Here is a 17534-nt window from a genome sequence, read left to right as displayed (position 1 = left end):
ATAAAAGTTTATCGTACGGCGGATCAATCCCAAAAGCTTTCACTACTTATCTCCGCCAATGCAGGATCCTTCATCCATTATGACACGTGGAAGTCGTCCAACCGTCCCCCGAATTTCACATCGATGCCTCAGATGAAGCGCCACCTCATCACGAGCCCGACCACCTTTAGCGCCGGCATTCTCTAGTCTGCGCCAACAAACACTGACTGACATATACTCTCTCTCTAAAACCAAACATGGCCCTTGCTCTCTCTCCATCACCCTCCTTGCCCCATGCACACGTTAGCCAAACCTTCCCTCCCATGTCTATCCTACGCCGCATTTCATTACTTAACCTAAAACCCCAACGACGCCACCTCGCCACCCTCGCCGCCGCCGCCGTACGCCAAGACACCACTGTCTGGACACCCGCCCCGCTCGTCGAGATCTCTCCCGCTGCTGAGTCGCTCTTCCACATATCTATCGACATCTCCGACGCACCCGACATCGGGTCTTCCCACACACGTGCGGGTCAATACCTTCAGCTCCGTGTTGCTGACGTGGGAAAGCCTACTTTCCTTGCTGTTGCTTCTCCGCCGTCTTTTGCTTCTGCGAGTGGCGCGTTTGAGTTCCTTGTGAAGAGCGTGGCTGGCTCGACGGCCGAGGTTTTGTGTGGATTGAAGAAAGGTGATGTTGTTGAGATAAGTCAAGTTATGGGGAGAGGATTCGATGTCGATCGAATCCAGCCGCCGGATGAGTATCCTACGGTTTTGATTTTTGCTACCGGATCGGGAATCAGGTGAGAATCTATATTTCAAATTTCTTTGAATTTAAATATACTTTTATTAGTTCACGTTCTTGTTTTAGCCTTGTTTATGTGGATTGAAGAAAGGTGATGTTGCGTTTCTCAAAAGTAGTTAATGTGTTTCTCAAGGAACTGCTTCTGTGCTTCCAACTAAAGCATCTCCTAGCGGGTTCTATTTGAAGAAGCTGGTATTTGCCTGCAAAGAAACGTTTTTGGATTTTGTCAATTTTTGGCTGCAGTAGATGGAAGTGCTCTTTGGAGATCATGAAAGCATTTAGAATGTTTTTATTGAAGCACTTCATAAGTGCTGTATTGGAAAGTAGTTTTGATTATAGAATATGAAGTGGTCTTGGACAAAGCCAAAGACGCTTTCTGATGCTTTTTGCTACAGCTTAATTCAAAAGCACTTTTTTTACACAAAAGCATTGTGAAAGCACTCTGAGGGTATGTTTGAAACTTTTGTGCTTTGCATAGTTTTGAAACATAACAACTAAATGTTCCGTAAATACGCAGTTTTACTTGGAAGCTTATGTATACCAGCTAGTCACCCACTTAATACATGATGGCTAGTGATCCATTCCCCAGCGGCTGTTGATTTGACTTAATTTTCTGTTTTGTGCAGTCCAATACGGTCTCTTATAGAGTCAGGATTTAGTTCAAAGGAGAGATCCGACGTAAGACTCTATTATGGGGCTAGAAATCTTAAGAGAATGGCTTATCAGGTTTGTTTACCACGTGTTAAAATTTTATTTCCGTATTTGCAAAACAAGAAAATTTTATTGAAGTTGAAATTGTGTTTGTTAATTTTTATAGGATAAGTTTAAAGAATGGGAATCTTCTGGTGTTAAGATTGTACCAGTGTTATCGCAACCAGATGGTAATTGGTCTGGTGAAACTGGCTATGTACAGGTACATTCTTATGCTCTGCTTGTGTAAACTTTATGTTGATTTATGCCTGCCATTTAAAATTATCTGCTTCTGATCTCGTGGTTTGGCAGGCTGCTTTTTCTAGGGCTAAGAAGATTTTTAACCCCCAAGGTACCGGTGTTGTGCTTTGTGGACAAAAACAGATGGCTGAGGTATGCTATTGTTTTTGTTTGGAATTTTCAGCATTTTAAAATATAATTCCTGAGGGTAGCTGCTCTTTTTCTGGTGTACGTTGAATTTTGATATGAAGATAGGAACAACCGTTTATGTGAACCATTATGTGAGTATTAGTCTTTAAGTTTGTTACAATGTACAACTTCCTATACATAATTCAGAATCCTTGGAAAAGTTTCCTACTTTCGGTGATGAGGATTAACTGATTCATATTGTATGCTCAATAACTCATTAAATACTGTGTCAGCTTCTTGATTTCTCTTTCTTTATTCAGCTCTGTCTACGATAACAAATTCTGCTTAATAACATTGCCACATGTTTATATGTTTCTTTCACTCGTACCTCTTGATGATGTACTGCTGTTTTTGCCTTTGTTATTGAAGTGGTTCTGAATATACCTAAAGAATTGCATTAATGTGCATGAAGCTGTTTGTAGAGTTAAAATAATAAGCTCTTGATATTTATTTCAGTCTATGATAGGCGGACATTGCCAGGTCTAAATTTAGCCTTCACTAGAGGATGGTATTAGACTGAGCTTTTTGTTGGGATAGGATTGGAATGGAAAGAAAACAAGTGGTTACTAATCCAACTCTTTGGTGGGATCTCCCTTCTATGGGATAGAAAATTACCACAGGAAGGACATGGATTTGATTATTCCTACTGACAGGCCAGTTGTGGCATATGGCGGCTAGAAGTCAATTCCACATTTTTAATTAATCATGGAATTCTATTTCTGAAAATGATTTCATCCTTCCTCCATGTAAGCATGAGGATTGCAATAAGTAACATATGAGCTGTCCACTTATTTTGCAGGAAGTAACTTCAATTGTATTAGCGGAAGGAGTCTCGAGCGAGAAGATACTGAAGAACTTCTGAAAAAATTCACATGGGGTCCTTGTATTGTTGTATTATTGTTGAGCAGAAATTGTAGTGATTCTTTTATCCCACTGCTGAGGATCAATTTTCTCTCAGCAAATAAAACCAGTTTTGAAATTTTGAGTATCAAAAAACAAACTAATAGGATTATATGCAAATGTGTGGGTTTACACGTGTAAAACAGGCACCCGACATTTTTTCATAACTTAAAAACTCCAAGGTATTCGCTTTCAGAGTTTCAGTGACATGATCATTTTTGTTGAAAGAGTAGTCTTATCCATGACATGGTATTTGTTCAAGATTTGTTTTTTGAATGATTAGATAACGAACTAATTGACTTCTCACTTCGATATGATTTCACATCGTTTTGCATCTAGTATTGGGGCACAGATTAGTAACTGTAGCATCATTCTATGGTTACTCGAGAGCACTTCCCCAGATGAATTGGAGTTGCCTTTTGTTACACTCAAAAGTTATTTCATAATCCCGAACTCTTTCTCCACGGGACCTGATCATTTCTTGAATTCCTTTTACATACGGCGAATGCATCTGAGATTAGAGCCAGCTGAAAGCATTGAATGAAAGGATAAGCTTTTATCAATCCTTGAAGATGCCAAACGTGCTCCTGCGAACTCAAAAGTCTCATTAGTTTTTATCAATCCTATAAATCTTTATCAGTGTTTGGGAGCGTGCTCAAGACACAGAGCATCTTTCTAATACAATTCGTCTTCAGAAACTGTATCATTTGTTCCTCCAGTGACCAGACATTAATTAATGAATGTCAAACAAGGTCACAATCATTATTACATACTAGCCTTAGTACAGGATATGTAGTAAAATTAACGAGTGCGAGAGAGAAATGGAGGACAATCATATCTGTGAAAACATGAAAGTAGTCTTGAAAGTGAATTTTTAGAGCACAACGCAACTCATGAGCCTCCACGAAGTTCAAGAATCAATCACAAATACAAGTCCGAATCAAGGTCTTAAAATCTCCCACCAACCACAAGGTCACTAAAATATAAAGAAAAAAAATTGCCAAGAAATGTTTTCATTGCTCACATGCCTTACCCATTCTGAAGTTCATTGAGCATCGTTTCTGTTCTCAGATCCGTTCTTGTGCACTTGCTCATTTTTGTGCTTCCCGTTGAGCTCTGAAGAATTTTGAAGCAGATTATTTTTCTCACCATCTGACTCATGGTGCTCAATTTTTTGCTCATCAGAGTGAAGTTGCCAGTTTCTGTCAACCATGTGATTGAGCTTATGCTTGTGATGGTGATAGTGGTGGCTGCTTCTGTGTCTTGTTCTTCCACCTGCTTGATCATGATTATCATCAGAAGACTTTCCTAGAGACCGGCTCCTCCGATTGTGTCTGTGGCCACCGGAATCATCAGTTTCTGAATCTTCACTGTGTGTTCGCCCTGGATGTTTCGGGTGCTTTTTATGGGTTTTCCTTCTCCCTGCACCAGCATCCTCATTGGTTAAAGAATCTGAAGCACTAGACTCTGAACAGTGATGGCGTTTGAATTGGCTTGCATGAGTTCTTCGAATTCTACCATCATCATCTTCACTTGAAGAATCTGAACCACTTGATTCTGACTGCCAATTACGATTGTGATGCTTTGCATGACTTCTTTTAACTCTACTATCATCAGAATCATCACTTGAAGAATCAGAAGCATCAGAAGCAGACCTTGAATCATGATGTCTGTATCTTCTGTGGTTTCGCTTCTTCCTCCTCCTCCTCCTCTCTTCTTTGGAATCCCACTCATATTCGTCACTGCTATCATCACTTGAGCTAGAGGATCGTTTCTTCGGTTTTCTTTTTGATTTCTTCTCCTTCCTCCTCTCATTGTCACCCGAATCAGAGTGGTTATGCTTCTTGTGCTTCTTGTGGCCTCTTCTCCTTTTCCTTCTACCCACATCACTGCTCTCACTATCACTGTCAGCGCCAGAATCAGACACAGATCTTCTTTTACGCTTTGCAGTTTTAGACTTCCTTGCCTTGGCTTCAGCATCAGCCTTTGCCTTCGCAGCAGCTTCTAGCTTCTGCTCCCACTTCAAAGGGGCTTCTTTCCTCTCCAAAGCTCTCTTCTTTTTCTCCTCGACCAACTGGATGAACTTCTTGCAGTCCATTTATATACAAAAACCAGCTCAAAACCTGCATTATGGTATGATGATGGCCAAATGGACATCTCACAGAAGAGAAAAAACAATGTTAGTTCCTCCATAATCAAAGAAGAGCTTCATAAAATAGGCAGTTGCATATAATTAATAAGAGGGGCACGTGTATTCAGTTTTCCATACACACATGGGAGAAACATGATCTACTAGTATCGAAACAACCTTGCGATGAAGCATGAATCAATACCATGGTACATAATAAAAAACAATTTATAAGGTATGCCTACAAAGAGTATGACAACAGAAAGATTTACAAATTACACCCACATAGAATAGAGCCAAATAAGACAGCCATTAAACAAGTAGATGATGGTCTTTTACATCAACTTAGTTAAAGTACCCATTATTTACTTTCTCAGAACATACTGGATCCTCTGACATACCAAAAGCACCATCAAGTTTAACTACCACCTAAATCAAACCTGAAGTTTCAGTGATCAAATCCAGCTTAGAGTTAAGGACAGTCTCCAATTTAAAGACCACGAAAAGTCAATTTCAGTAAAGAACGTGCTAAAAAGTAAAATCACCAGCTCCTACAATCTATGGATGAAATTTTAAAAGACTCAATGGATTTCAACTCAGAAATTTGGATCATGTATATCCTAAAAGAATTAAGGCATTATAAATTGTTCACTACAAAAGAAAGTGTTTCACATTATATAACAATCACAAAAGGAACATACACTCATCTAATAATTCACATATAACACGCAAATCAATAACTTTCACAGAATTACTTAGCCCAATATAGCAAAACAAGGATGTTATAAAACTATATGATTAGAAAAAAAAAAAGAATTAATTTTAACTTTCTTACCTTATATGCAAAAGTGGCAAATTACCCAGACAAAAGGCTGCTTTCAAAAGCCAAAAACCAGGAGTCCCTTTCAGACCAATTTCACAAAACTATAAACAAGAAACAAAAACATTACTTGGTCACGTATCAGAATCATAAACCTGGCCTGTGAAAATGCCTAAAACCAAATTTTGATAATACAGGAAATCTAAATGCAAAATAACAGTCATGAAAAATTGAAGCAAAATATTTGCAAAACACACATACATTAAACTAAAAGCAACAGTCTTGTTAGTAAAAACCCATGATCAGAAATCAAACTAGAACAAGCCCAATGGTCTAAAACTAATTGAAATCATATCACGTAACAAATCCAGCTGTATAATACAACAGTTTTAACAAACTTAGAATTGTCTTCAAAAACCCATGAACGTGAAAAACCCTAGGAGGTTAAAGCAACTGAAGTTAAAACCCAACAAACTAATAAACATATCTTACCATTAAACAACAGTTACAGCAAACTAAAGCAAAGATTTGTACCCTTAGAAAAGTCTATATCCACCAACCCTTGATCCAAGAAACCATAGACTACAATTAATGTTTAAAATAGAGCCCAAGAAGTAGGAAATTTGTTCACTGAAAAACCCTAGATAAAGTCAATGAACATTAAAAAATACAATCATTACAAATCACATTCACACTGAAAGCATTATATATATATAAAAAAAAAGATCAACAAAAACAAGACTTGATACCTGAGCTCAAGATCTATGAGAGAGAGCAAGAGCGAGAGAGATCTCAAAATTTCAGAGCTCCCTTGCTTAAAAAACTAGGGCCTGACTTTTCCTTTCAGGTTGTACACTCCGTTCGAGAAACGTCTATTGCATTTTTTCTAAATTATTTATAAATTCTTTTTCTTTCTGAAGTCTGAAGACTGCACGCGCACATGACGTGCTGTCATGTGCTTGTTGGCGCGTGTCCAGTACGTGCTTGATCGCGTTGTTCGCTCATTATGGCGTCGTTTCCTGGGCTGTCTGTGACAATCGGTCCAAATAAAAGCCCATTAAGCACATTAAAGGCTCAAGTCCACATAACCCGTCTTCTCAGTGGGGCTATGTAAATTTTATTTTCCTTCGCTAAGAAGGAAAAAAAAAACTCAGGTCAATACGCGTCACGCGATACGCTCAAATTCGTCACCTTTGTTTTCCTTCGTTAACTTCACCAATCATTTAAAGAAATCAAATTCTCTCCTGATCTCCTGATCGTCACCGTTAATCACTGCAATCATGGCGGCATCCCCGTCGTCATCATCGGTGGCTGCTACAACAAACATCATGCTCGCAATCTACGAGAAGAAAACCTCATCAATCGATCTTTACCGTCCATTGCGAAATTACATCTCTCTCACGTACTCAGAACGCGAGGCCTTCAATCTCGAAGACGATCTCGAAACCGTTAAACAACTTCGATCTGACGTGGAGCGGGTGCCCGACCCTACCCCGAGCACGCGCCGCGACTTGCTACAAAATTACTTTAAAGCCCTTTGCTTGATCGAAACTCGGTTCCCTATCTCCCCCGACAAAGACCACATTAATACGGTCACGTTTTTGTGGTTCGATGCGTTTAAGCAGAAGCAGAAGGCGAGTCAGCAGAACATACATTTGGAGAAGGCGGCGGTGCTTTTTAATTTGGGCGCTGTTTATAGTCAGATAGGGTTGTCGTGTGATCGGACGACGGTGGAGGGGCGGCGGCTGGCGTCCCACTCGTTTATTGCAGCAGCTGGTGCGTTTGCATATTTGAGGGATAATGCGGCGACGAAGGCGAGTGTTGGGAGCTCAACGACTGTGGATATTAGTGTTGAATGTGCTGGAATGTTGGAAAGGTTGATGCTGGCACAGGCTCAAGAGTGCGTTTTTGAGAATACGATTGCTAAAGGAAGCACGCCTGGTGTTTGTGCTAAAATATCTAGACAAGTGAGTCTTTAACGATTGCTGAGGTTATGTTTTGTAATTGTTGTTTGTACTACTAATGTTTTCCAATCGCCCACTCAATCGCACTTAGAGAGTAAGTGATTCTGTAAGTTTTAATGCTATATGTATGTGGATGCTACTATTTGTACAGAACAGCTAGTGGTTTCATTCCGCTTTAGCTGTGGTTTCACAACTTCTCAATCAAACATACGTGCATTTTAGTGATTGATGTAATTGAGGTGCTGTGTGTTATCTATGGGTTGTGAAACTATTTGTTGAGCTGGAATAAGATATGCAAGTGAGGCTGGGTAAGTTTTAGGGATTAGATTAGAAATTTTACTGGATTTTGTTGGTACACTTGATGATATAAGAAGTGAAAACTTGTATAAAGGCTGCTAAATGTAGTGTTGAGCTTATTGTATTTTGATTTTGTTAAGATTGTAGATTTTATGAACTTTCTAGTGCATAACTTCTAAAATGTGTGTTTTAGGTGATCACTTGATACATATCATTTGTGAAAAATCCACGATTAGCAGACCATATTCATAGATGCATTGGAACTACTTTTAAAATTTTGGATTGTTTTGAATCATAACAATATCCATGCGAGGCCAAGGATCTAGATTCAGTGGTAAGAAGCAGCCTTCCTATCCTTAGATCCTGGTTTCAAGCCTCACTGTTGTTCGTGTGTTAAATATATAATAAAAAAAAAAGAACATATATCCATATCAACTTTTTTTTTTTTTTAAACTCAAATGTAACGGGCAATCACTTGTTTAACTTGCGTAATGATGGGTGTTATTACAGGTTGGATTATACTATGAGGAAGCTTTAGGGGCATTGACTGTTGCACCACTAAAGGATCACTTTGACAAGGCCTGGGTAACTCACGTGCAGCTTAAGGCTGCTCTGTTCTATGCTGAGGCTTGCTATAGGTATAGTTTAGAGCTGCATGAGAAAGAAGAGATAGCAGAAGAAATTGCACGGTTGAAGAGTGGGATTAGTGCTTTAACTGAGGCAAAGAAATCCCCTAAAGGTGCTGCAGCCCAGCTTTTGGATGCAATTTCCAAGTTGGAGGCCAATCTTAATCGCAACCTTGATAGGGCTGTGAAGGAAAATGATAGAGTTTACCTCATGAGGGTTCCTTCTCCCAGTTCCTTACCACCTCTGCCAGCATTTTCCATGGTTAAGCCAATGGCAATGAATGAGGTACTGGATGCAAGCAAGGAGAAGATGTTTGCAAGTCTTGTTCCAGATAGTAGTGCAAAAGCACTTTCCAGGTACACTGAAATGGTTGATGATGTCATCAGAACACAAGCTGAAAAATTGCAGCAAGGAAGTGAACTAACCCGAGTGAGGCTCAAGGAAATGGACCTACCAGATTCTATTCTTGCTTTGGAGGGGAATATGACTCTTCCTGCGGATCTTAAAGAGGAAGTGGAAGCAGTGCAGATCAGCGGTGGTCCGGCTGCTTTGGAAGCTGAGCTACAGCAACTTAGGGATCTGAGGAGGGTGAACCAGGAATTGCTGGTGCAGACTGAGGAACTTTTGCAGAAAGAAGCAACAGAAGATGCTCAATTTAGAAGCCAATTTGGAACTCGATGGACTAGGCCACAGTCCAGCACTCTAACAAAGAACTTGCAAGATAGGTTAAACAGATTTGCTGGAAACTTAAAGCAAGCCGCCGAAAGTGATGCCCGAATTGAGCGTTCAGTGAGAGATCATTCTGCACTCATGTCAATCCTTGATCGCCGTCCCGTATGTGTTTTCAGCCTTTTAACTTCAGTTTATATGTGTTTCTTAGGTCTCTTGGTTCCTTGGCTTTTCACATTTTTTGTAGAGGTTAACTGAATAAGATGGAATTTGCATGGTATGAAGATTCTTTCTACAATGGTGGTGAATGAGATCTATGATTTTGTTGATTTAGTTTGTTCTCATTCACACATTATATGCTTTAGCTTTTGCCATTATTTGTTGCTATTTTTCTTTATCATCTATTTTCAAGTTGACCTGTCGATTTGGAAATTTTCTTTAGGTTTGTAATTTAAATAATCGCTTTTCCTTGCCTGTGGGGGTAATGCATGTGTTATAACTCATCTGTATTTTGCTCTTATTAGATAGAATCGGCCCTTCCTACTTTGGCTAGGCCAATAATGTCTTTGGATGCCACTGAGGATGCTATTGTTGGGGCTCTGAAGCAAAGCTTGGTAAATTCTTCTTTCCATGTTGAGCTTTCTGCATTTTTTGTTAGTCTTTTATGGCCTGTCAATATTTATATTTTGTTAATTGCTTTCCCCTCCATCTCTCACTCCCAAGGAAAAAAAGGAGTAGAAGAAATAAGGAAAATAAGAAAAACAATTGTTGATTATAGCAGACATCCATCTTGATTGTAGAAACCATTTTTCTTATTCCAGTATCAGTGAAGGATGTCTAGGTCTCGTGTTCGCTGCGATCAACTTTTAGGACCATGCTTGATTTTCCTCGTCCTCCACCCCCCCCCCTCCTCCTTTTCTCTTCTGGTTGTTGAAGTTTTTGTTGTGAAGTCTGTTATTTGTCCTATCATCACAATAGTGAACATCACATATTTATGCCTTTTTCCCTTCATAGACTAATTAAACCTAGTGATATTATAGGGCAAAGTGGAGTAAATCTAAAACTAAAAAGATGATTGGACGGGTTATTTGGGTGTTGGGGGAGTGGGTTTTGTTATTACAACGCATCCATTACCGCATTATGGAATCTCTACTAGCTGGATCTTTTTCCTTTATTTAATGCTATCTAGGATCATAAATTTTTTTTAAGTCTTTAGAAGCAAGGTAAAATGTAGAATTAATTATATGCTCACTAAAACAATGTGCAAGTACTATTTTTAATAATTGCCGACTTATCTGTGCAGAGGCAATTGGAGACTCTTGGTGCTCAAAGGGCAGGTCTTGAAGACATGCTCAAAGAGATGAAAAGAAAGGTTTGTTTGTTTAATGGAATAAATATGTTATAGGCACTAATACAATCAGATCTACTATTTATAGATAAATGTGGGAGTTGTGTTGATTATCAACTACGGATTGGGTTGAAATTTGGATACTAAGCTTCTTGTTTATTTCTGTTTTACATGTTGGAAGTTTTTTCCTTTTACTTTCTAATTTATCCCTGTGAATGGTTGAAATTGAACATACCATGGATATTATTACTGGTTTGGGAATTCTTTTGTTTGGCAATTTTTATGCTGCTGAATTTGCACTTAGTGTACACTTGGCTTAGTTTATTTATTTACTTATTATTATTATTATTATTATTATTATTTGTATAAATGGCTTCAGGATGACATTCTACCAAAGTTGATGACCTCTGTTGGATCATATGAGGATCTCTTCAGGAAGGAGATATCAAAATATGATCACATTTGTGAAGAAATTGCCCAAAATATCGAGGCACAGGAACAATTGCTGATGCAAATTCAGGTCTGTTTCTCTCTCCTATCTTGTCTTTTTAAAATTTCTTTGCCTCTTTTGCTTCATATTTTCGTTAGTTTTGTACTTTTGATGTTTTTGTGTTTATCAGTGCCTTCTAGTTTAAAGGAAATGGCTGCTAGAAAATGTTTGCTAAGAATTGAAGATATTATGTCTGTTGTCACTATTATGTCACATTCATTTCAACTTAAGGATTAAAGTTGCTTTTTGTTACCGAATTCCCGAGGTCATGGACAGGTAGTAAAGTGGTTAGATGGTGCCTTAAATATGAATTAGGCCTGAAAAGGCAAGAGGAAAAGAAAAGCACATGGTTGGCGAAGGTGATATATAACCACTGTTAAAGCTTGTGCCAGCTTTTCTCTGGTGTAGTTTTTTTGTTCAGAGAAATATGTAATCTTAGTCAATAGAAATTTTGCTTCTTTATTTGTATCTTAAGAATTAAATCATCCTCGATCAACTGCATGGTATTCTTTACTTCTTATGTTCTTCTCTTGGCTTTCCGTCTGTTACACATTTGAAGTGCTAATTTCTGGAATTAATGCATGTAAATAAATGCTCTCTGTTATATTCTTTGACAGGCTCAAAATGAAGAGTTCTCTGCCATCTTTAATCTTGAAGACTACAGAGGTAGGTTACCTTTTCTTCTGGTTTAACTGGTCTAAAATATGCTTGAATGGAAATGTTTCTTAGCATTGTGGTCAAAATGACTACATCACCATTTCTTAAATGTCTGAGTTTCAATGATAAGCTTGGGTGGTCTTTATATTTTGATCAATAGATGAGGCTGCTTTTTATTTATTTATTTTTTGTCCCCGCTTATGTGCTGCATTTGTGCTTTTGTCTACTATTAATTTTCTTTTCTTTTGATTTTATTCATTCTGGTTTCTCTGTCTCAGCATCTCGAGAGAAGTGTTATAAGCAAATTCAAGCTGCCATAGCTAAGTATCGAGAAATTAAAGAAAACATTAATGAGGGGTTGAAGTTTTATGTTACTCTTCAGGTAAGAAATTTCTCATCTGCAGCATACCGTTTATTCAACTTCTTTTTAGCCATCTTAGAGAGTGAGTGGCTGTTACATGAAACCATCATGAGTATGGTGGATATTTAAAATGTCTATATCTGCTAAAACAGGATGCAATCACAAATATCAAGCAGCAATGCAGTGACTTTGTGATGACCAGAAACATCCAGTGCCGAGAAATGATTGAAGATGTACAGAGACAGATGGCAGGTCTTAATTTTCAGGATCGTAAAACCTCGGGTTCGTATGATGGCAGCTATCCTACAGTTGGACAACCTCACCAAACTCCGAGAACCAGTGCACCACAGCAAAGAGATCCCCAGAATTCACCTCAACCTCATCCCCAAACTCCTTACTACCGACCTCCGGAGCAGCCAATGGTGCCTGGTTATGGTCACCCTCCTCCCCCCTATGGCAACCCACAGCCGTTGCATCCTTACCAGCCAGCCCCTGTGCCTGGTGCTCCTTACCCTCCTCCGCAAGCCCAACAACAGCCACTCCCACCAAGCCATGAGTATGGACAACCTGCCTACCCAGGATGGCGGGGCCCATACTACAATGCCCATGGACAACAACCTGGATCTTTTCCTCGGCCTCCTTATGCCGCTCCAGCTCCATATACTTATCCCAACCAAAGTAGCTACTATAAGCAATGATCAGGTAGTTTCTATTTTTTTCTGCTATATAATGTTTATTTACAATCTGTACTTAGTTCCAGCTGACAGTGGAATGATTCGATTTAGTTAGATCTTGCTTGTATTTATTTTCATTCGTTGAATTTCGGACCAAAGTTTTCTGTGTAGCCTGAAGATTTTATAGATTGAGAAATATGCTTGATATAGATTTGGTCTAATTAATAAATAATGTCCTTTATTTGACGGTATAGATTTTGTCCAATTATTATTATTGTTGTTGTTGTTGTTATTTGGAAAGTTAAGCTGTTAAGCAATGATTTGATCTGTTATTAGGGTAGATTTGTCATTTGAGTACCTAAAATAAGGGGTTATTATTGTTTGGGTACTTCAAGAGTTGAGAAATACGAGGCGCACACTTTTTTTTTTTTTTTTTTGAATACACGAGGTGCACACTTGACTATGTTTAAAAGAACTTATATTTTACTACATTGCTGTTACCACCGACCGTGAAATGAAGACGTTATGTTGATGATTTTGGCAATTTCATGGGTTCGTTTCTCCATTTCTTAGCTCTGTTATTTTCATGTTTACATAACATTGTTTTTCGTTCATAACTTATTTCCACCTTTTGTTTTCTTCTTCTTTTAGGATACATTTTAATGTTGTTCTATATCATGTAGGTGATCGATAATTCACCAACAACCTTTTGTGATGCCTGTTACTGTTATGCTTTCCTTTTTTTATTTTTTTTTAAGTATCTTCAATTCGATTTTTTTTTTTTTTTATCTTCAATTCGATTTTATTTGTATCATTTGTTCAGCAAAATCCACGTGCGGAAAGCGGAATTTGTTAAATGAATCAAAGCATGCATCTATAGTCCGAACAAATATTTACGTGTTATAAGGTTATGGTGTATTTATTTGTGGGATTGAGGAATAGGATTTGGGAATGAGGATTATTAATAGTGTTTATTTATTAAAAACATGAAGGAATAAGTAAAAATTTGAGTGAAACTCTACAAATTTCAGAATGTGATATGGAAATTTCATTCTCATGACGAGACAAGAATGAGAATGAGCAAATGAATTGATATGCATTTTTTTAATAATAGTAGTAGTAATAATAATAATAATTGATATGCATTATTATTATTATTATTATTAATTATTTTGGGTAATAATAACAATGATATGATTATTATAATAAATAATGACAATAATTAATTAAGGTCATTTTAATAATTTATAATAATTTGTTCCAATTCTGTAACAAAGTAAACATATTAATGGTAATATAATTTATTTTAATTTTAATTTTTATGGTTAATAAAAATATTTTATTTTGATTCTCGGGTTCTAACCTATTTCGATTCTTTTCATTTCAACTACTTATTGATAATGGTGGTAAAGCACCATTGGAAGATTGCTGCTAGCACATGTGCACGTTGATAAGATAAAGATGCTGGTTGAATTCCATGAAACTGAGGCTTTGAGGCCAAAAAATCAAATAGGTTTATTCAATGTCAATGCGGTTGAGAAAGACAAACAAGTCAAACATGGGAACGTAGTTGGAACCTGAAAACAGACCCGATTGGATAAGTTTGTGTGTGAAAATTGAAGAGCTCGTCAAGCCAAGTCTAAAATGTTGTTCAATAACCCTTTCGAAACCAGCTCTTTTACGCACTGCAAACTTGCAGGTGCTTTCTCTGGTTATATCAGCCATGGCAGGGGCGTAAGAATTGCTCCATTCTTTCAAGTTTAAAGCAACCATTTCTTTGCATCAAAGACTCCACCTGTGCTGGATATGCAAAGAAGAATGGCAGATTGAATGACTCCTCTTTAGCTTCGTCCACTAGTCCCTGTACATTTACACGTTTGAGGCACATAAAACTAACGCAGCGGGCACAAAAGAAACCACATTAAAATCAATTCATCAGATAGCTGTTAATATGCGTTAATCCTACAAGTTTCCACATGGCATCAGATCGAGACAACTCTTGCCCGAGTGGGGCTTGCAATACCGTTTATATTGACAATGACAATAAAAATTTAACTAATAGGAATTAAGGTGTGGCTAAGTTATATTAATTATGCAACTTACAGCCAATTCAAGAGTTACATCCAATAATTCAAGACATGTTAATAATTAAATTATACTTGAATTATTGGGTGTAACTAGGGGCGGGCATAAACCCACAACCCATGAGTTTATCCAAATCCAAACTAAATAAAAATATTTTGGGTTGGATAAATCATAAAATGGGTTAAATTTGAGTTTTTATGGAAGAAACCATTTTACAATAGTTTTGGTATGATTTATCTATGGGTCATGAACAGATTCAAGATAACATATTAATGAAAAATAAATTAAACAAAATAAAAGGCTAAATCAATATTTTAATAATAAATTTTTATCAAAATTATTATTATATAATAATTACACTACTAATAATAATTATTATATAGTAACTATACTACTACTAATTATTATTATATAATAATAATAGAAGTGAGCAAATACATATGCAATTGGTTGTACAGTACACTATTATATAACAATTTTTTGCATTCTCAACTTGAGTCAAAAGACTAAATTAACATTTTAATAAATTACTCAAACAATATTTTTATGAAATCCTCTAATATAATTTTATAATCCTATTTGTATTGTAACTTACTAAAATTTAAAATGTAATTAATTATAAGATTTTAACAAATAAAATATGATTCTATTGTTATTTTTTAATTAAATTTAAACCTAATTAGATTTCATGTCTAATTTTTCTTACTGCATTTAAAATTTTGGTGTTTTTTTTCTAATTTTAATAAATTTTTGATTTATTTCTCAAAAGATTTAAATTTATAAAATTTAAATAATTTAATTTTGATGGATTGCTTTGATACTTGAGTTGGATATCTTATCTTACTTTAATTTGTATTGACATTGTTAGAATTTATGTTGTAATATTGTTAATACTTAAGAACAAAGTTATTGTAAAATCCATTATTCATAATTTTTATCCACTACATTTTTTTGTATTTTAATATTAATTAATAATTATTATAATTTGATATAATTAAATTTATTAAAATAAAAATATTTTAATTATAAAATTCAAACCAAACCCAAACCAAACTTAAATGAGTTGGATTGAGTTGGGTTAAAAATATTTGAATTGGTTTGGGTTGAACCCAAATTTTTATGGTTTGGTTTTGATTGACTTAAAACTCAACCCAAATCAACCCATATCCACCCTGGATGTAACTCATTGATTGATATAAGTTACATATAATGTAACTTAGCATGACCCAATTATACATAGTTTATATCCTTAGCGATCACCAATCATCACATATCATGAGTTAAATGTTAGTTGAATTTAATATTTTTCATCATTAATGTAATATAATATTACATTGTCAATATGATATCACAAGATTTCTTTTCACTTAGAAACTACGTGAGTATAACATTAACCATAAGTTTATAACAAGCGCTCGGACACACATATATATAGAGTATGTGGAATGTGTATAAGCTTACGCTCTTAACGAGATCCATAAGGCTGGAGCACAAAACTTCAAAACTTGCAATGATAGAACATTCGGAAGGATTTGCTCCAGTTGGTATACTTGGAAGGAGAAGAGCCATGAAACCTCCACAAACAAGGTCCATTGCTCTTGTTCTCAGCAGTTTCTCCGTGTCATTAGCAAAGCTGACATGCTTAAGCCTCCCTAGCTGCTTCTTTGCTTCCACCATGAAGAATCCTCCCTTTGTTCCATGCAGCCGACCCTTTACCTTCAACTTCATTTGGGACACTAGACAGCCATCGCACAGAATGAGAAGAATTCACAGATGCAATGATGCCTTGGGAAATAAGGGCCCCATAGAATGCTCCCGGCACGCTGGCGGCAAAGTAGTTTCTCTCAGGAGGGAGGGATTTGAAGAGAGTGTTGAAATCATTGGAAGTGTGATCATTAAAGAAGATTCGAAACTCTTGTGTTTCTATAAATAAAATAATTGAGTGATGAAATGGACATATTTCTATTCATTGAGATGTGAATACTTATATATACTCACTGGAGCTACTTACAGTAAGGATAAATTTATGCCTCAAGTCTTGGAGATACAATTACAATAATTGATACAATCACAATCTTAGATTGACGTCATTACATTTGACATGGCTTGCACTGTGGGATGAGAATATCCAGAGAATCAGCTGACTTGGCTTGATTCGTGGGATGAGAATCTGGAGAAGAGTGTGCTGATCCAACATTAACTACTGGGGTTCAGGTTCTGGTTGGATTGGCAACTGAGTTCTATTGCTTGGATTATACGTTGGACTTTCAAAATTGAATAGTGTCCAAATGAATATCCCAAATCTGCAATGTTGAATGAATTTGAATGTCAAGTACGCAGTAGTTTTTATGTCAAACTTCTTGCTGATTTCATTGTTATAAAATATGCTAAGGCATGTGATTGATTGCTAATGAATAAAAGTAAACTATAGAAGTAGCTTTCAAAGGTGAAACTACCATGAGGATTGAGAGTGTTAATGTAAAGAGAAGATAAGAGAAGAATTTTTTATTTTTTATTTTTTTAAAAAAGTCACCCGTCAGAACTTAGAAGGTAGAGTTTGGCCTTTCATGGGATAAAATTTAATTGAAGCAACATTTTTGTTCCGCTCACTAGTT

General features: G+C 36.6%; 3 protein-coding genes across 4 annotated transcripts; 2 read left to right on the top strand and 1 right to left on the bottom strand.

The window, feature by feature from the left end:
- The first annotated feature begins 30 nt into the window (after positions 1-30).
- On the top strand, positions 31-2878 carry LOC102622727 (fruit protein pKIWI502). The gene is made up of 5 exons (XM_006468738.4): positions 31-778; positions 1407-1506; positions 1598-1693; positions 1783-1863; positions 2699-2878. Exons 1-5 carry the CDS (start codon positions 237-239, stop codon positions 2759-2761), a joined length of 882 nt encoding a protein of 293 aa, XP_006468801.1. The 5' UTR covers positions 31-236; the 3' UTR covers positions 2762-2878.
- A 760-nt stretch (positions 2879-3638) lies between these two features.
- Positions 3639-6662, bottom strand: LOC102623020 (CAX-interacting protein 4). Of its 2 annotated transcripts, none has more exons than XM_006468739.4 (3): positions 6497-6662; positions 5763-5851; positions 3639-4956 (listed from the first exon to the last, which is right to left on the bottom strand). In XM_006468739.4, exon 3 carries the CDS (start codon positions 4895-4897, stop codon positions 3845-3847), a length of 1053 nt encoding a protein of 350 aa, XP_006468802.1. In that variant the 5' UTR covers positions 4898-4956; positions 5763-5851; positions 6497-6662; the 3' UTR covers positions 3639-3844. The 2 variants fall into 2 exon arrangements, with proteins under 2 accessions (XP_006468802.1, XP_006468803.1); XM_006468740.4 differs by having other exon boundaries at positions 3639-4922.
- Positions 6663-6848: 186 nt separating this feature from the next.
- On the top strand, positions 6849-13085 carry LOC102623501 (vacuolar-sorting protein BRO1). Its single transcript, XM_006468741.4, has 8 exons — positions 6849-7714; positions 8519-9469; positions 9829-9918; positions 10608-10676; positions 11032-11172; positions 11760-11808; positions 12078-12181; positions 12313-13085. The coding sequence occupies exons 1-8, from the start codon at positions 7028-7030 to the stop codon at positions 12856-12858; spliced, it is 2637 nt and encodes an 878-aa protein (XP_006468804.1). The 5' UTR covers positions 6849-7027; the 3' UTR covers positions 12859-13085.
- The last annotated feature ends 4449 nt before the right edge of the window (positions 13086-17534 follow it).

The sequence above is a fragment of the Citrus sinensis genome, chromosome 2 (assembly GCF_022201045.2).
Source record: "Citrus sinensis cultivar Valencia sweet orange chromosome 2, DVS_A1.0, whole genome shotgun sequence".
NCBI classification, from domain to species: Eukaryota; Viridiplantae; Streptophyta; class Magnoliopsida; order Sapindales; family Rutaceae; genus Citrus; species Citrus sinensis.
This window is presented reverse-complemented; position numbering and strand designations above follow the sequence as displayed.

What these genes read in the sequence shown, in the direction of transcription:
- LOC102622727 (XM_006468738.4), top strand. Translation starts at nt 237, where the DNA reads ATGGCCCTTGCTCTCTCTCCATCACCCTCCTTGCCCCATGCACACGTT. An exon ending in TTAAGAGAATGGCTTATCAG is followed by an intron (nt 1,507 to 1,597) that starts GTTTGTTTACCA and finishes TAATTTTTATAG; the next exon opens with GATAAGTTTAAAGAATGGGA. An exon ending in GACAAAAACAGATGGCTGAG is followed by an intron (nt 1,864 to 2,698) that starts GTATGCTATTGT and finishes CTTATTTTGCAG; the next exon opens with GAAGTAACTTCAATTGTATT.
- LOC102623020 (XM_006468739.4), bottom strand. Translation starts at nt 4,897, where the DNA reads ATGGACTGCAAGAAGTTCATCCAGTTGGTCGAGGAGAAAAAGAAGAGA.
- LOC102623501 (XM_006468741.4), top strand. Translation starts at nt 7,028, where the DNA reads ATGGCGGCATCCCCGTCGTCATCATCGGTGGCTGCTACAACAAACATC. An exon ending in CAATCCTTGATCGCCGTCCC is followed by an intron (nt 9,470 to 9,828) that starts GTATGTGTTTTC and finishes TGCTCTTATTAG; the next exon opens with ATAGAATCGGCCCTTCCTAC. An exon ending in AGTTTTATGTTACTCTTCAG is followed by an intron (nt 12,182 to 12,312) that starts GTAAGAAATTTC and finishes CTGCTAAAACAG; the next exon opens with GATGCAATCACAAATATCAA.